Source organism: Mirounga leonina, unplaced genomic scaffold, assembly GCF_011800145.1.
Source record: "Mirounga leonina isolate KUSES-001 unplaced genomic scaffold, KU_Mleo_1.0 Mir_53, whole genome shotgun sequence".
NCBI lineage: Eukaryota > Metazoa > Chordata > Mammalia > Carnivora > Phocidae > Mirounga > Mirounga leonina.
Genome location: NW_023270807.1, coordinates 5,979,867 through 5,998,692, shown reverse-complemented (window position 1 = coordinate 5,998,692; position 18,826 = coordinate 5,979,867). Strand labels below are relative to the sequence as shown.

Below are 18,826 nucleotides of genomic sequence, written 5' to 3'. Positions count from 1 at the left end.
GGAATAATGCACTAGAATCCATGGCTTTTTTTACCATGATTCTTTAGTCTTTCAAAGTTAATTTTTTTTTAACTGTCTTTTTTTTTTAATTTTTCTTTTTTCCTTTTTCAACCAACATCTTATCAATCCCTTTTTTAAAAAAACATTTTTATTTTTCATTTTTAGAGTCATATTCTATCCCTTCATAGTAGTTACCCGTATTTTTGGCATATATATATAAGTTGTTCTCGCTTTAAAATTTTGAGATAGTTTCTTCTAACAGATCAAAATATACCCTAAATCTCTAATGTATGGTTTTGTTCTACTCTCCTGCCTGATCACATTCTCTCCCTTTTTTTTCTTTCTTTTTCTTTTAATCCTCTTTTCTTTTTTCAAACTTCTTATCAACTCCTTTTATAAAAATTTTTTATAATTTTCATCTTTACAGTCATATCCCATCCCTTCATCATATCAACCCTTATTTTTGTACATATATAAGTTTTTCTTTCTTTAAAATTTTGAGAGGCACTATCTTCTAACAGACCAAAATACACCCAAAATCTAGTGTGTGGCACTGACCTATGCACCAGCCTGATCATATTTGATCATATTCTGTTTTGTTTTGTTCTGGTTTTTTGTTTTTGTTTTTGTTTTTATCTTTTTATTTTTATTTTTTTTCCTTTTTCTTTTTTCTTTCTTTCCCTTTCTTTTTCCCCCGGCTTCAGGTCTTTTCTGATTTGTTTAGATATATTTTGTGGGGAGATTGTTACCCTGTTAGCATTTTGTTCTCTCATTAATCTATTCTCCTCTGGACAAAAATGACAAGATGGAAAAATCACCTCAACAAAAAGAACAAGAGGTAGTACCGACTGCCAGGGACCTACTCAATACGGACATTAGTACGATGTCAGATCTAGAGTTCAGAATCATCACTTTAAAGATACTAGCTGGGCTTGAAAAAAGCATGGAAGTTATCAGAGAAATGCTTTCTGGAGAAATAAAAGAACTAAAATCTAACCAAGTCAAAATCAAAAAGGCTAATAATGAGGTGCAATCAAAAATGGGGGTGCTACCTGCTAGGATAAATGAGGCAGAAGAGAGAATCAGTGATATAGAAGACCAAATGATGGAAAATAAAGAAGCTGAGAAAAAGAGAGATCAACAACTACTGGACCATGAGGACAGAATTCGAGAGATAAGTGATACTGTAAGATGAAACAACATTAGAATAATTGGGATCCCAGAAGAAGAAGAGAGAGAGAGAGGCACAAAAGGTATATTGGAGCAAATTATAGCAGAGAACTTCCCTAATTTGGGGAAGGAAACACACATCAAAATCCAGGAGGCACAGAGAACCCCTCTTAAAATCAATAAAAATAGGTCAACACCCAACATCTAATAGTAAAACTTAGGAGTCTCATAGACAAAGAGAAAATCCTGAAAGCAGCTCGGGAGAAGAGATATGTAACCTACAATGGTAGAAACATTAGATTGGCAACAGACCTATCCACAGAGACCTGGCAGGCCAGAAAGGACTGGCATGATATATTCAGAGCACTAAACGAGAAAAATAAGCAGCCAAGAATACTATATCCAGTTAGGCTGTCATTGAAAATAGAAGGAGAAATAAAAAGCTTCCAGGACAAACAAAAACTAAAGGAATTTGCAAACACAAAACCAGCCCTACAAGAAATATTGAAAGGGGTCCTCTAAGCAAAGAGAAAGCCTAAAAGCAACATAGACCAGAAAGGAACACAGACAATATACAGTAACAGTCACCCTACAGGCAATAAAATGGCACTAAATTCCTATCTTTCAATAGTTACCCTGCATGTAAATGGGCTAAATGCCCCAATCAAAAGACACAGGCTCTCAGATTGGATTAAAAAACAAGACCCATCGATATGCTGTCTGCAAGAGACTCATTTTAGACCCAAAGACACCCCCAGATTTAAAGTGAGGGGGTGGAAAACCATATACAATGCTAATGGACACCGAAAGAAAGCTGGGGTGGCAATCCTTATATCAGACAAATTAGATTTTAAACCAAAGACTGTAATAAGACATGAGGAAGGACACTATATCCTACTGAAAGGGTCTATCCAACAAGAAGATCTAACAATTGTAAATATCTATGCCCCTAACATGGGAGCAGCCAATTATATAAGGCAATTAATAACAAAAGCAAAGAAACACATTGACAACAATACAATAATAGTGGGGGACTTTAACACCCCCCTCACTGAAATGAACAGATCATCTAAGCAAATGATCAACAAGGAAATAAGACTTTAAATGACACACTGAACCAAATAGACTTCATGACATATTCAGAACATTCCATCCCAAAGCAACAGAGTACACATTCTTCTCTAGTGCCCATGGAACATTCTCCAGAATAGATCACATCCTAGGTCATAAATCAGGTCTCAACCGGTACCAAAAGACTGGGATCATTCCCTGCCTATTTTCAGACCACAATGCTTTGAAACTAGAACTGAATCACAAGAGGAAAGTTGGAAAGAACTCAAATACATGGAGGCTAAAGAGCATCCTACTAAAGAATGAATGGGTCAACCAGGAAATTAAAGAAGAATTAAATAATTCATGAAAACCAATGAAAATGAAAATACAACTGTTCAAAATCTTTGGGATGCAGCAAAAGCAGTCCTAAGAGGAAAGTATATAGCAATACAAGCCTTCCTCAAGAAACAAGAAAGGTCTCAAGTACACAACCTAACCCTACACCTAAAGGAGATGGAGAAAGAACAGCAAATAAAGCCTAAACCCAGCAGGAGAAGAGAAATAATAAAGATCAGAGCAGAAATCAATGAAATAGAAACCAAAAGAACGGTAGAACAGATCAACGAAACTAGGAGCTGATTCTTTGGAGGAATTAAGGAGATTGATAAACCCCTGGCCAGACTTATCAAAAAGAAAAGAGAAATGACCCAAATCAACAAAATCATGAATGACAGAGGAGAGATCATAACCAACACCAAAGAAATACAAACAATTATAAGAACATATTATGAGGAACTGTATGCCAGCAAATTAGATAACCTGGAAGAAATGGATGCATTCCTAGAGATGTATCAACTACCACAACTGAACCAGGATGAAATAGAAAACCTGAACAGACCTATAACCACTAAGGAAATTGAAGCAGTCATCAAAAATTTCCCAAAAAACAAAAGCCCAGGGCCAGATGGCTTCCCAGGGGAATTCTACCAAACATTTCAAGAAGAATTAATACCTATTCTTCTGAAACGGTTCCAAAAAATAGAAATGGAAGGAAAACTTCCAAACTCGTTTTATGAGGCCACCATTACCTTGATCCCCAAACCAGACAAATACCCCATCAGAAAGGAGAATTACAGACCAATATCCTTGATGAACATGGATGCAAAAATTCTCACCAAAATACTAGCCAATAGGATCCAACAGTACATTAAAAGGATTATTCACCACGACCAAGTGGGATTTATCCCTGGGCTGCAAGGTTGGTTCAACATCTGCAAATCAATCAACGTGATACAATACATTAACAAAAGAAAGAACAAGAATCATATGATCCTCTCAATAGATGCAGAAAAAGCATTTGACAAAGTACAGCATCCTTTCTTGATCAAAACTCTTCAGAGTATAGGGATTGAGGGTACATACTTCAATATCATAAAAGCCATCTATGAAAAACCTACAGCGAATATCATTCTCAATGGGGAAAAACTGAGAGCTTTCCCCCTAAGGTCAGGAACACGGCAGGGATGTCCACTATCACCACTGCTATTCAACATAGTATTAGAAGTCCTAGCAAAAAAAAAAAAAAAAAGAAGTCCTAGCCACAGCAATCAGACAACAAGAAGAAATCAAAGGCATCCAAATCGGCAAAGAAGAAGTCAAGCTCTCACTCTTTGCAGATGATATGATACTTTATGTGGAAAACCCCAAAGACTCCACCCCAAAACTGCTAGAACTCATACAGGAATTCAGTAAAGTGGCAGGATATAAAATCAATGCACAGAAATCAGTGGCATTCCTATACACCAACAACAAGACAGAAGAAAGAGAAATTAAGGAGTCTATCCCATTTACTATTGCACCCAAAACCATAAGATACCAAGAATAAATCTAACCAAAGAGGCAAAGGATCTGTACTCAGAAAACTATAAAATACTCATGAAAGAAATTGAGGAAGACACAAAAAAATGGAAAAACGTTCCATGCTCATGGATTGGAATAACAAATATTGTGAAGATGTCTATGCTACCTAGAGCAATCTACACATTCAATGCAATCCCCATCAAAATACCATAAACTTTTTTCAAAGAAATGGAGCAAAATATCCTAAAATTTGTATGGAACCAGAAAAGACCCCGAATAGCCAGAGGAATGTTGAAAAAGATAAGCAAAGATGGTGGCGCCACAATTCCGGACTTCAAGCTCTATTACAAAGCTGTCATCATCAAGACAGCATGGTACTGGCACAAAAACAGACACATAGATCAATGGAATAGAACAGAGAGCCCAGAAATGGACCCCCAACTCTATGGTCAACTAATCTTCGACAAAGCAGGAAAGAACGTCCAATGGATAAAAGACAGTCTCTTCAACAAATGGTGTTGGGAAAATTGGACAGCCACATGCAGAAGAATGAAACTGGACCATTTCCTTACACCACACACAAAAATAAACTCCAAATGGTTGAAAGACCTCAATGTGAGACAGGAATCCATCAAAATCCTAAAGGAGAACACAGGCAGCAACCTCTTCGACCTCAGCCGCAGCAACTTCTTCCTAGAAACATCGCCAAAGGCAAGGGAAGCAAGGGCAAAAATGATCTATTGGGACTTCATCAAGATAAAAAGCTTTTACACAGGAAAAGAAACAGTCAACAAAACCAAAAGACAACCGACAGAATGGGAGAAGATATTTGCAAATGACATATCAGATAAACGGCTAGTATCCAAAATCTATAAAGAACTTCTTAAACTCAACACCCAAAGAACAAATGATCCAATCAAGAAATGCGCAGAAGACATGAACAGACATTTTTCCAAAGAATACATCCAAATGGCCCACAGACACATGGAAAAGTACTCAACATCGCTCGGCATCAGGGAAATCCAAATCAAAACCTCCATGAGATACCACTTCACACCAGCTAGAATGGCTAAAATTAACAAGTCAGGAAATGACAGATGTTGGCGGGGATGCGGAGAAAGGGGAACCCTCCTACACTGTTGGTGGGAATGCAAGCTGGTGCAGCCACTCTGGAAAACAGTATGGAGGTTCTTCAAAAAATTGAAAATAGAGCTACCCTACAACCCAGCAATTGCACTACTGAGTATTTACCCCAAAGATACAAATGTAGGGATCCGAAGGGGTACATGCACCCCGATGTTTATAGCAGCAATGTCCACCATAGCCAAACTGTGGAAAGAGCCAAGATGTCCATCGACAGATGAATGGATAAAGAAGAGGTGGTATATATATACAATAGAATATTATGCAGCCATCAGAAGGAATGTCATCTTGCCATTTGCAACGATGTGGATGGAACTAGAGGGTGTTATGCTGAGCGAAATAAGTCAATCAGAAAAAGACATGTATCATATGACCTCACTGATATGAGGAATTCTTAATCTCAGGAAACAAACTGAGGGGCGCTGGAGGGGGGGCGGTGGGAGGGATGGGGCGGCTAGGTGATAGACATTGGGGAGGGTATGTGCTATGGTGAGCGCTGTGAATTGTGCAAGACTGTTGAATCACAGATCTGTACCTCTGAAACAAATAATGCAATATATGTTAAGGAAAAAAGAAGAAGAAGATAGCAGTAGGGGAAGAATGAAGGGGGGGAAATCGGAGGGGGAGACGAAACATGAGAGACTATGGACTCTGAGAAACAAACTGAGGGTTTTAGAGGGGAGGGGGCTGGGGGGATGGGTTAGCCTGGTGATGGGTATTAAAGAGGGCACGTACTGCATGGAGCACTGGGTGTTATACACAAACAGTGAATCATGGAACACTACATCAAAAACTAAAGAAAAAAAACAAAAAACTATCAGCTCTGCTTTAGAGGGGAGGGGGTGGGGGAATGGGTTAGCCCAGTGATGGGTATTAAAGAGGGCATGTACTGCATGGAGCACTGGGGGGTATAAGAAAACAATGAATCGTGGATCACCACATCAAAAACTAGTGATGTATTATTGTATGGTGACTAACATCATAAAATAAAAATTTTTTTAAAAAGCAAAAAAAAAAAAAAGAAGGTATCACCTCATGATAACATCTATGACAAAAACATTTTTATGAAAAAAAAGAAAATTGATTTTGTGTAAGTTTATAGAGATTTCTAAATTTATTTATTATTATTTTTTGGTGAGCAACCTCTATTCAGATATTGGGGTTTTAGAATATCCCCAAATACATTTATTTTAAAAGTTGAAAGATGAACACACCAAACATCCACAGAATTGAGCATATACATAGGTAATAAAACATTCTAGTAAAATGGGACAAAAAGCACTTGCAACTCATTCCTGAATTTTGAGGTATGGTGCTATCCCAGTTTTTTTTTTTTTAAGATTTTATTTATTTGAGAGAGAGCACATGGGGGGGGAGGGTCAGAGGGAGAAGCAGACTCCCCGCTGAGCAGGGAGCCCGATGCGGGACTCGATCCCGGGACTCCATCCCAGGACTCCAGGATCATGACCTGAGCCGAAGGCAGTCGCTTAACCAACTGAGCCACCCAGGCACCCTATCCCAGTTTTTAAAAGTCATCTAAAGTCCAAGGAAGATTCAGGTAACTCTAAGGGGAAAACCTAGGAAAATAGCTGATGTGACAACAAAACGAAGTCATCAAAAGTCAAGGATCCACATGTTATTATATACAATTCTCAGGTACATTTCTGTGATTTACGTTACTTCACGATCTCATGTTAGCATTAGATACAGTAAAGGCAGACAATGAGGGCAGAGTGCTATGTCAGAGAAGATGTAGGTGTCACTGTCATGGTTGTCTTCCTGAGGGCTGTGAACAACCAGGCAAGGCGGGGTAGCATGAAACCTCTGCCTTTATCCTATTCTCCGCATGGCCACATTTCCGCTGACTCCTAGGGCTCCCTGCTTCTTACATCAAACAATTCCAACACCGAACTCATTGCTTTCATTCTCCGTTTGCCCCCACCTGTCCCATCTTCTTAAACATTAATGTCTTCACCCAGCTGCTGACCTATAAACTTCAGAGGTAATTTCCTCTTGATGCCACTCTCCAGCTCTTCTTGGTTTCCAAGACCTATTTCCAAATCACTGCTAGCATCTATCTAGAAATTTCCAGCATCTTCATGGTGCCCCAGGCCAGTCTCTGCATGTGCATCAGCTTCGTGCTCCCGTGGGTAGGCTGCTCCTCTCTTGAAGCCCCTCCCCCCACCATGCTCTAAGCATGTTGGACTTGGATCCTTGCACACAGCAGACACTTTCACATCTATTCATGCCCCTCCTTGGACTGTTCCTTCATGTATGTGCCCTAATCTGTGCCTTTTATTTTCACTGTGCCAAAGCATTTTATTTTTAATTTTTTTCAATTGTATATATTTAAAGTGTACAACTTGGTGACTCAATATATGTATACACACTTACTGCTCATTATCTTCCTCTTTCCTTGCACTGTCCTTCTTGTCCCCAGTGCTGTAGTCCCTTCCTCCCTACCCCTTCTCTCACCTGAGAACTCCTGCACAGCCGTTAAGGCACAGCTCAGAGGTGGCCTCTCTCACTAGCTTACTTCAATCCCTAACCTGGAATTTATTGCTCTTTCATGTTTGTTCTCATAGCAATGTGTGCGTGTGTGTGTGTGTGTTCTATATAAGCCTGACTTTAGAGTCTGTCATACTGTATTACATAACTATTTGTCGTTCATTTATTTTCCCTAATACATGATGAACTCCAAGCTTGGGCAAGGATTGCATCTTACTAATCTCTGTATCCTGAGTTGGCTAAAAGTAAGTTCTCAATAAATGTGTGTTGAATGAGGGCCAATTGGCTTGAATTTTATTGAACCTCAAATATAAAGGAGAGCAGTTCTCCAATATTTAAATGGCACGAAAGTTTAATTATTTGTTTCTTCTTATGCTAAAAGTAGAGTAAATTACTATTATTACTATTTACCTAGTTCCTGGCACCTTTCCCCATACAAAGGGAAATATACATGTAAATTTATGTGCACCTCAAAACACAGGAGAATCAGAAAGACATCATTTGAGGGTAAAGAAACGCTGCTTTTATTATGATATTTAAGCACAGATCTTTAAAGGTTAAAGAAAAGAAAACCACAGTAAGTTTCCATTCATACAAAGAAAATCAGAGTTCCTTCTTCCTACCTGTTCTAACTACAAAGAATAAAGGAGAAAGACCCCATGTCTGGGACTCTCAGGAGCTCTTGGCTCACCTCCAGCTCACTGCCACTCTGGAACACGCTCTGCACCAGGGGCTGGGTGCCAACCGTGCACACTGCTGCAGACATGACCATTCTGTTGTTGGCCAGGGCTAGCTGCATGCATCACTGCTCCAGGGAGGGGCCAATGGACATGCTACTACTGCTAGGTCTCACCTAGGAAATCATTTTCTTGTGGGTGATTTTATTTTTTTATGACGTGATCTGGAAATAATCCTCAGGACATGGACGTGAGGAAGAAGCCCTGAAAAGTGAACCCGTTTTGTATAAGACCTGCGCAAGCTCTCCAGATCACCTCCCAGCCACACGTTTTTTTAGGTGCAGAATGCCAGGGCTATACAACTCACATTTCTTTATCCACCATGTGATTTTATGTTTGCAAAGACAGGAAAGGCAGAAGCCTGGTTAGCTAGCTATTATGGAGAACCACAAATATCTCTATATGCCTCAAAAGCCTTGCAGGCTTTCAGGAAAACAGTCCCCACAAATGCCCTGAGATGAAGAACAAGAACTATAATACTCCATGAGCTTTGGTCCTAAGTTACTTCTAGAAGAAAAATTTCTCTTTGGAGTAAATATGGGAAGAAGTTCATATTGGTCTTGTAGCTTGCTGGTTTGGGGCAGCTTTCCAGGTCACCTCTGTTGGGTGGTAGAGTCAAGGTCATGGGTAATAAAAATGCAAGACAAATGAAAAACAGAACTGTCTCTAAATAAACAATTAACCATATAATGAGATACTAATGCACTATCACATCCAAATCAACCTAGATTTATATACATCTTTGCGCATGAAACGAGAACAAATTTTTAATAAAAATCTGAAACTCAAATTTCAGCTAATACTAAAAGGAATACAATTAAATTCATCCTGCATAGAAATGAATATAAAAGTTGTAATAGGACATTTGATAAATTTCAGAAGGTAGAAAATATGCATAACGGTTAATGAGAAAAAGAGTGAAAATAAATAACTGTTTTTGACATTGAGATAGTTGCATTTGCAGAGTCCTTGGTACCTTATAAATCTAGATAATAAAATGTGAATAAACTATGCATTTTTATGGTTTCTGTCGCCAAGGTATCCAAGCTCTTGGGAAAGATTTTACTTATTTTAAAGCATTTATTCAGCCGTATTTTCCACACCCACCCCCTTTTCAGGGATTGTGCATTCTTAAGGAAGAGGAAGACTCATGATCCCCTTTTGCAAATCTCCCTCTCCTCTCAAATTTATGGATGCTAACTTCAGAGTGCAGATTCTAGAAGCAGGGACATAGAGTTCTCCATCATGGCCCAATTACAGCCCAGGAAACTATCTGGAAGAGCGCTATTGAATAGGGCGCACATCAGATAAATTAATAAGGATTCTTCTAGCTGGGGACATTCACACAGATTTCTGACTGTATCTTAGAGAGTCTACCCCTTCTCATGGCTTCAAGTGTTATCTCCGTACAAATACATTGAAACATCTCACCTGGGCTCCAGTCCATGTTTCTCTCCCAACTCAGATAAATCCCTCTGTCTTTCCCAATTCAACACACCCAAACAGGACTCTGCAGCTCCCCCTCAAATGCACTTCTGTTCCAAACTCCACCATCATCCTAGCTTCCAGACCAGAAATGTCAGGGTAAGCTTTGATTCCTTCTTTCATCTCACACAACTTGGAGAGTCACTTCTTGCTGGAATGGGAGGGTCTTGTTGGGAGGGGACCAGGGGTCGGTTTTAGCTGAGAAGCTTCATCTGCCATTGCTTACTGCCTCCTGGTGACCGGTGGGGGAACAGCGAGGGGTTTGAAAGCAGCCCTCCAGGAAGGCGGGCTTGAATGCCTAGGATTCCAGTCATCAAAAATATCAGAGTCAAGAGGAGAAAATGACCAAATGCAGAGCTGCACAACACAGCCTACTGCCTGAGCAGGAACCAAAAATGGACCAAGGTCCCCGGGAGGAGGAGAGCAGGAGTGGGCGGGGAAGACCCAAGGACAGACCAGGTGGGAAGTTAAGTATCGAGAGATCAGACGAGGAGGGTCACAGGTCCTACAGGCCAGCTAGTTGTCTAGCAGATTGGAGGCAGAGTTCTAGCACTTTCACTCGGTGTGATGAGAGATTGCATGATCCTGACACTCTATTTTGGGAAAAGATAGCTGTGGCATCTATAGCATGCCAGCCAGTGATGGCATAGAAGCCTTTGGACAGAGCAGTGAAGAGAGATGCCAAAAGACATAGAAGGCTTGCTGTGCTCTCTATCCCTTAGGTAGCAGCAACAAATGGATGAAAACTACACAAGATTCTCAGCCATTGCTCTATACTCACTAAATCCCACTGGTCCCCTTTGGGCCCTGCCCTACAGCTTAGCTTCATTCTACCTTCTCCATCCCCTCATCACCCCTGATCTTGGCCTGCATCAATCTACATTTGGATTTATCCATAGGGTCTCCAAGATGGTCTTAGTCCAAACAGCCCCCAAATGTAAGGAAACGTACTCAGTTTCACTCAAAATAAGATAAAACAAATTAAAACTAGGCTGAGATACCATTTCTCACTTGTCATATTGGTGAAAATTCAAAAGCGTCACCAATACTCTGTTGATGAGGCTGTGAAGGAAGGGCCTCGTCCCATTGTTGTTGAGAATGCAAAGTAGCACAGCCCCGTGGAAGGGAACTTGGCAATATTCACTAATTCCTGATCTAGCAACACCACCCACAGCCACTTACCCTGAAAATACATATCCAACAACATGAGAAACCATAACCATGAGATCATTAATTGAGGAATTATTTGGGATATCAAAATACTGGAAACAATCTAAATGCTCACCCATAGTAGAACGGATGATAAGCTATGATACATATTAACAATGGAGGAGCATGCAGCTGTAAAAAAAAAAATTGTGAGGAAGACATGGAAACATACGGAGTGATTACGGGATATATTTTTTTAAGATTTTGTTTATTTAGGGGCACCTGGGTGGCTCAGTTGGTTAAGTGACTGCCTTCGGCTCAGGTCATGATCCTGGAGTCCCGGGATCGAGTCCCGCATCGGGCTCCCTGCTCGGCAGGGAGTCTGCTTCTCCCTCTGACCCTCCTCCCTCTCATGCTCTCTGTCTCTCATTCTCTCTCTCTCAAATAAATAAATAAAATCTTTAAAAAAAAAGATTTTGTTTATTTGTTTTTTAGAGAGAGGGAGCGCGCGCAAGCAGGGGGAGAAGCAGAGGGGGAAAGAGAGAGAGAATCTTAAACGGACTCCACACCCAGTGAGGAGTCCAACTCAGGGCTCGATCTCACAACTTTGAGATCATGATATGAGCCAAAATCAAGAATTGGATGCTTAACCAACTGAGCCACCAAGGTGTCCCACAGGATACATTTTTAATTGGAAAAGACACAAAATTATATATATAGTATGGCAACTTTACGTAAGAAAAAGAAAGGTAAAAATATATATGTATTTATGTTTTAGCAAAAAGAAACAGGGAAGGGGCACCTGGGTGGCTCAGTCAGTTGAGCATCTGACTCTTGGTTTCAGCTCAGGTCATGACCTCAGTTTCGTGGGATTAAGTTCTGTGTCGGGCTCTGTGTTCTGCAGGCAGTCTGCTTGAAGATTCTCTCTCTCCCTCTACCTCTTTCTCTCCCCCACCCCCGCTCATGTGCATGCTCTCTCTCTGTAAATTTTTAAAAATTTAAAAAAAAAAAAAACCCAGGGAAGATAACCCAGAAACTAATACATTTGGTTGCCCATAAAGGAAGAGGGAAATGGGCTGGAAGGATGTGAGAATACCTTGTTATCTAGTCGTGATTTTCAAGCCATGTCCATGTTTCATGTGTTTAAGACAATCAACAGAGATGGACAAAAATTAAATGTAATATGAATAGAAATAAATGAATGCACCTATCCATCAATTGATAGCATAACCATGAAGAAAAAACAATCTGAGTGACTTTTGAATATAGTACTCTGTACAACCTCAGTGGGATATATTCTAGGGACAAAAAGAACTGCAAAGAAATCTTGACCTCCACTTAACATATTTGTTGTTGGTAGTGGTATCAGTGGAGTGATTCAGAGCAAATGAGTAAATATTGAACTTCCTGAGAACCAGAGCTCTTACCATGGGAGAAAGGAGATATCAATATTGAAATGAGGGATGACAAGGAAGAGACATGACATATACCTTTGGAATTGGAGCCATTAGTATTAGCTCATGACATTTTAAAAAGTACTTATTTCCTAGCTCTAGCCATTGAGAGGGGCTATAATCACACACACACACACACACACACACACACAAATAGATGTAGTTACATATGGATATAACTGTAGATCTATAAATATACAAAGATATAAATACAGAAAGAGAAAAGGCAAATGGTGCAAGATGTTAACAACCGATGACACTGGGTGAAGGGTATATGGTGTTCCCTGTACCTTTCGGAGGGTTTATAATAGTTCAAAATAAAGAGTCAAGGGGAAAATATAGTTTGTCTCAACACTGCCTCCCATCTGGGTTACATTTTAGTTGTATTTCTCTGCGCCTTGTCCAGTTCTGGTTTATCTTTCTTGAGAGCTGATGTCCAAAACTGCTATGGTCATACAGGATAAGATGAGTTCAACCCTGATTTTCACACTCCCCGGCAGAATCCTATAGCACCCAACAGGATCCAATTCTCCAGGAACCAGCTGTCATGACTCCTTGGGCTCTTACCAAGGATGAAATCAAAGTTCAGCACCCTCATATGTGAGCTGCTTCAATTACTAATGTATAAGTGCTTTAAAACATCGGCCGTTTTTCTGCCCACCCACATGGACTCATGAGCTGTTTCTATAGACCATCCCCATTCATTAGATTCTTCATAACCCAGAAGAATTTAGTATCGCTGGCACATTCAATGAGTAGTCCCTGAGCATCTGGCACCGTGTAGCACTGGAGATACAGTAGCAGGAAAAACAGACCTAAATTTCAGACACGATGTTGCTTATGTTTAATTGGTAGAAAGATGATAGCAAATAAGTAAGTAAATACAGAGTAGGCCAGTTGGTGATACAATCTAAAGAAAGGAGCAAGCAAGGAGGATGGAGTCTGGGGTGAGGGCTGGGGAGTGGTCTGCAATTTTTAAATAGGGCAGCGAGGGAAGACATCATTGAAAAGGTAATGTTTAAGTAAAGACCAGAAAAAGGTGGTATCTGGTCTTTACAATGATATCTGGGGGAGGGGGGATGTTCCAGGAGGTGCAAGTATCCCATGAGGGAGCCATCTGACCTGAGTAACAGGAAGCTCATGGGAGCTGGAGCTGTGCAGTGAGTGAGGGCGAGGGCAGAGGAGACCAGGTCAAGAGGTGGGGGCAGGTGGACTTTGTGGCCCTTGCAGGTCACCTGTAGGTCACTGTCTGCCTTTAACCTTGACTTGGAGTGAGACGGGAGACTTAGGAGGCTTCCGAACAGAGGAGTGACATGGTCTGCCTCAGATTTTTAGAGTTTCAGCTAAAGCAAAACTATTTCTCTGTGTTCTTTCTTTGAGATAATGTTTGAGTTAATTCCAAATGGATCCCTGGGGAATCTTTTTATTTCTTCACCTCTTTCCTGTCTCCAGCTAACTTATGATGGCCTCTTCAAATAACCACCAGAGCCATCACGGTTCCATCATGGGGTCTGAAAAGAGCGTTAGCCATTCGTGGCTCTTCTGGGTTATGCCCATGTCTTTGAAGATGAAGAGCAACATGGGAGAGATCAGAGGATTTGGACAAGTTACAATCAGTACGGGTGACCAAGAGGCCAGGAGGCCAAGCCTCACATGAGGCGTGAAGTGCATGTAGGTTCAGGGAGAGAGAGACAATGCAGGGGGAGCTCTCTGGGACTCCATGGATGCTGGGCAAGGGCAGAGAAGCAGAAGGTGAGAAATGTCCCTGCCCCTTTGCAGAGTTGTTAAAATTGCAGTGGCAGATGAGTGACTAGGAGAGAGGCACACCCCATTCCTTCTCAATAGGTTGTCACAGCTTAGAATCTGCCAGTGGTGTCTCAGTCTCTTCCATCCCCCGAAGCCACTCTTCTAGACATGAACTCCCTGGTCTTTCCTAGATGGGCCAGAAGCAATGACCATCTGCAGGAGAATCTCAGCTGGGGCTTCTTGGTGCCCTCTCTGTGGAACTGGATAGCCTTGTTTTCAGGTTCCTTCATTCAAAGGATGGGTCTGAGAAGGGACTTGGGATTTGGATGTATTTCTTATCTCTTCACTTACCATCTCTTAGCTCAGTGACCAGAGCAGGGGTCTCACGTTGAGCTGAAAGAGGCTTTCCTCCAGGCTCTGTGCCCACCATGGGTGTTAGAGACAGAGGGAAGCAACTGAGCAAGTAAGGGCACAGGGGCCACAAGAGAGAGGATCAAGCAGAAACACAATTCCTCATCCTCTTCTCTCTATCCTCCTGGCCCTTTTAGACTCTGTTTATGACCATTATTTTTAATGGATTTTTTTTTCTAGGCAAGAGGCAAGGATCTGGGAGACTATTGTCTTATCAGTAGAAAGCATCAATACCAATAACATCAGCTGGTTTTACAACATGACAGAGGAGAAATAATCGATGCATAAATTAGAGCTTAAACATTGTCATAAACTCTGGAGCATCAGGATTTAGTGAGGGGAGAGCTGGCCAAGATAACAACAAAGTTGTAATTGGGAGACAGGAAGTGACATTATTTTTCACAGCAAAATAAAAAGAAGGGAAAGGAGAGAAATTAAGAGAAAATGAAATGCACAGCCCTTGCCAGGCTGAGTTACAAATGATCCCTTAAAATTAAATAATGCCAGGAACTTACGTGATATCAGCATTAGGGTGTAGCCCAAAGACTTCAGGGTTATCTAGGGATGGCAGTGACTGGATGTACTCAAAATACTGATCCAGCGTTTTGCACAAGGGGATTTTATATCCAGTATAAAAACAGAACGATGGTTCAAACATCTTCTCACTGAACCAGACCTATGCGGGAGAGAAAAAAGAAGAAATAAAAGTGATGAACATCTAAATGAAAAAACTGTAAGGAAGGAAGGGTCATCTTATTTCCATTTTAATAGATTTTTATATTGGGTTTGAAAGGATCTTAAGAAAACCACTGATAGAAATAATTAGCACAAATACAAAGGAAAAAGAAAGGCCACATGACACAAAAACAGTGAAGTGAAGCCTGAGCCTCTCTTGAACACCAAAGAAGATGCTTGCTAATGGTGACAAGAGAGCCAGCCTTGCAAGCACACTCTCTTTGCTCCAGTAAACTCAACGACCCTCCATCCCACTTTTGAAGACAAATGAGAACACACTGCAGAGAGAAGGCCATAACCACACACAAGAGAGAGGATCTGGGCATTTCCATGGCCTCCCTTTGCCCCCAAAACAGCGTTCATGCCGGGAATGTGCTGTGTTCAGGGTGGCTCACAGCAGCACCCTCTGCCACGCAAGGCCAGGAAAACTTAACAATTGTCTCCTCTCCCACCCCAAGCTGGAGAGCTCCCTCTGTTAATTATGTCCCTGGCCACAAGAAGCAAATGTATCCAACTGTCTTATTGTTTGCCTGAAGACATCCTTTTCTCATTCCATATGAATTGAGTATCTGTAATGTAAAAGCAAGAGAGCAAATATATAGTTGGTGTGAATAGACTTATTCTGAAGAGGAAAAAAAAAAAAAGAATGCTGAATGCCTATGAGCCAGATTTGAGGCAATGACTTCAGTGTCTAACAGAGCAATTTTCTCAGCAGGAAGGGAAATAACGGGAAGACAGGAGGAACAGAAGTGCAGGCAGGATGTCTGAATCACTCGGAGGACTCAATGTGAAAAGAGATGGGGATTGTGCTTTACTTCAGTGGGTTACACTTTCTCTAGCATCTTCCTTCCATATCCTTCTTCCAGCTCTTTTTAGGTCCAGTGATCACTCCGAAATGTCCTGTGTGCTGGTTTTCTCTTTTGGACCCCCCCTCCCTCTGCCACACCCCCCCCCCCCCCCAGTTCTATCCTAGTTAACTCCTTTGCACAAGGCACGGAGCTGAGAACTAAAATAGAAGGCAAGGGTGAGTCACACACCGTTCTTTCCTCCAAGGAGCTTGTGACCCACTGGAGGGATAAGTCAATTACATAATAAACCACAGTGCAAAGTCCACTAAGGTAAGAGCCAGAGGAAGTAAAAATAAGTGAAACACAAGTAGGCTTAACACAGGAAGAGAGAATAGCCAGCTGGATGTCAGGTAAGGCTTTATCTGGAAAGTGATCTTAGAGATAAGCCTTGAAGGATAGAATTTTGACAGGGGAACTCCCCAGTGACTGGGGAGACCACACCAGCAAAGGCACAGAGGAACTGATGCAAAAATGTGAGGCAGGGTGAGGAGATGGTGAAATCTAGGATAAATAGGTCCAGGTGATGACTGGCATTGATTTAAGAAATGAGAAACAGTTCAAAGTTATTAAAGAGAACAGTGCTATGATCATGGTCATTAATTAGAAAGGTTGTGGTTTTAGTGATGTGGATGACCAGAGAGGGGAAGGCCACAACAGTGACCACACTGAGTTCTCCCGTACCAATGACATAAATCTATAAAAGCAACATGAAGTTTCTTCCTGTTTTTCTATCACTTTATTAATACACCCACAAAGAGCTGGAGTCACAAACACACACACACAGCTGAGTTTCAGCAAATTTGGAGGACATTTTGGGGGACAGTCAACATAAGGAATAAGAAGTCAACATGGAAGGACTTCGGGAAACTCTAGAAGGTACCTTACAAAGATAAGCAGTCATCCACCAAGGACAATAAATAAAGTTCTACAATTGTTGGTTTGAGAGGAGACACACCATAAGATGTTGAGAACAGAGAAAACAAACAGGGGTTCAAAGGTAAGCCCCAAGGATGTAAAATGAATGCAAAGAAATCAGTTGCATTTCTATACACCAACAAGACAGAAGAAACAGAAATAAAGGAGTCGAGCCCATTTGCAATTGCACCCAAGACCATAAGATACTTAGGAATAAATCTAACCAAAGAGGCAAAGAATCTGTACTCAGAAAACTATAGAATATTCAGGAAAGAAATTGAGGAAGACACAAAAAAACGGAAAAACATTCCATGCTCATGGATCGGAAGAACAAATATTGTGAAGATGTCTATGTTACTTAGAGCAATCCAGACATTCAATGCAATCCCTATCAAAATACCATCCACTTTTTTCAAAGAAATGGAAGAAATAATCCTAAAATTTGTATGGAACCAGAAAAGACCCCGAATAGCCAGAGGAACGTTGAAAAGAAAACCAAAGCTGGTGGCATCACAATGCTGGACTTCAAGCTTTATTACAAAGCTGTCATCATCAAGACAGTATGGTACTGGCACAAAAACAGACACATAGATCAATGGAACAGAATAGAGAGCCCAGAAATGGACCCTTAACTCTATGGTCCACTAATCTTCGACAAAGCAGGAAAGAATGTCCAATGGAAAAAAGACAGTCTCTTCAACAAATGGTGTTGGGAAAATTGGACAGCCACATGTAGAAGAATGAAACTGGACCATTTCCTTACACCACATACAAAAATAGACTCCAAATGGATGAAAGACCTCAATGTGAGACAGGAATCCATCAAAATCCTAAAGGAGAACACAGGCAGCAACCTCTTCGACCTCAGCCACAGCAACTTCTTTCAAGAAACATTGCCAAAGGCAAGAGAAGCAAAAATGAACTATTGGGACTTCATCAAGATAAAAAGCTTTTGCACAGCAAAGAAAACAATCAACAAAACCAAAAGACAACCGACAGAATGGGAGAAGATATTTGCAAATGACATATCAGATAAACGGGCTAGTATTCAAAATCTATAAAGAACTTCTTAAACTCAACACCCAAAGAACAAAGAATCCAATCAAGAAATGGGCAGAAGACATGAACAGACATTTTTCCAAAGAAGACATCCAAATGGCCCACAGACACATGAAAAAGTGCTCAACATCGCTCGGCATCAGGGAAATCCAAATCAAAACCTCCATGAGATACCACCTCACACCAGTCAGAATGGCTAAAATTAACAAGTCAGGAAATGACAGATGTTGGCGAGGATGCAGAGAAAGGGGAACCCTCCTACACTGTTGGTGGGAATGCAAGCTGGTGCAGCCACTCTGGAAAACAGTATGGAGGTTCTTCAAAAAATTGAAAATAGAGCTACCCTACGACCCAGCAATTGCACTATGAGTATTTACCCCAAAGATACAAATGTAGGGATCCGAAGGGGTACATGCACCCCGATGTTTATAGCAGCAATGTCCACCATAGCCAAACTGTGGAAAGAGCCAAGATGTCCATCGACAGATGAATGGATAAAGAAGAGGTGGTATATATATATACAATGGAATATTATGCAGCCATCAAAAGGAAT

General features: G+C 40.9%; 1 protein-coding gene across 1 annotated transcript in view; it reads right to left on the bottom strand.

The window, feature by feature from the left end:
- DNAH8 (dynein axonemal heavy chain 8) overlaps positions 1 to 18,826 on the bottom strand; it is a 397,226-nt gene that overhangs the window by 35,592 nt on the left and 342,808 nt on the right. The window contains exon 88 of the mRNA XM_034991238.1: positions 15,232 to 15,392. Within this exon, the coding sequence (XP_034847129.1) occupies positions 15,232 to 15,392 (161 nt within the window). The remainder of the gene's footprint in view (positions 1 to 15,231; positions 15,393 to 18,826) is intronic.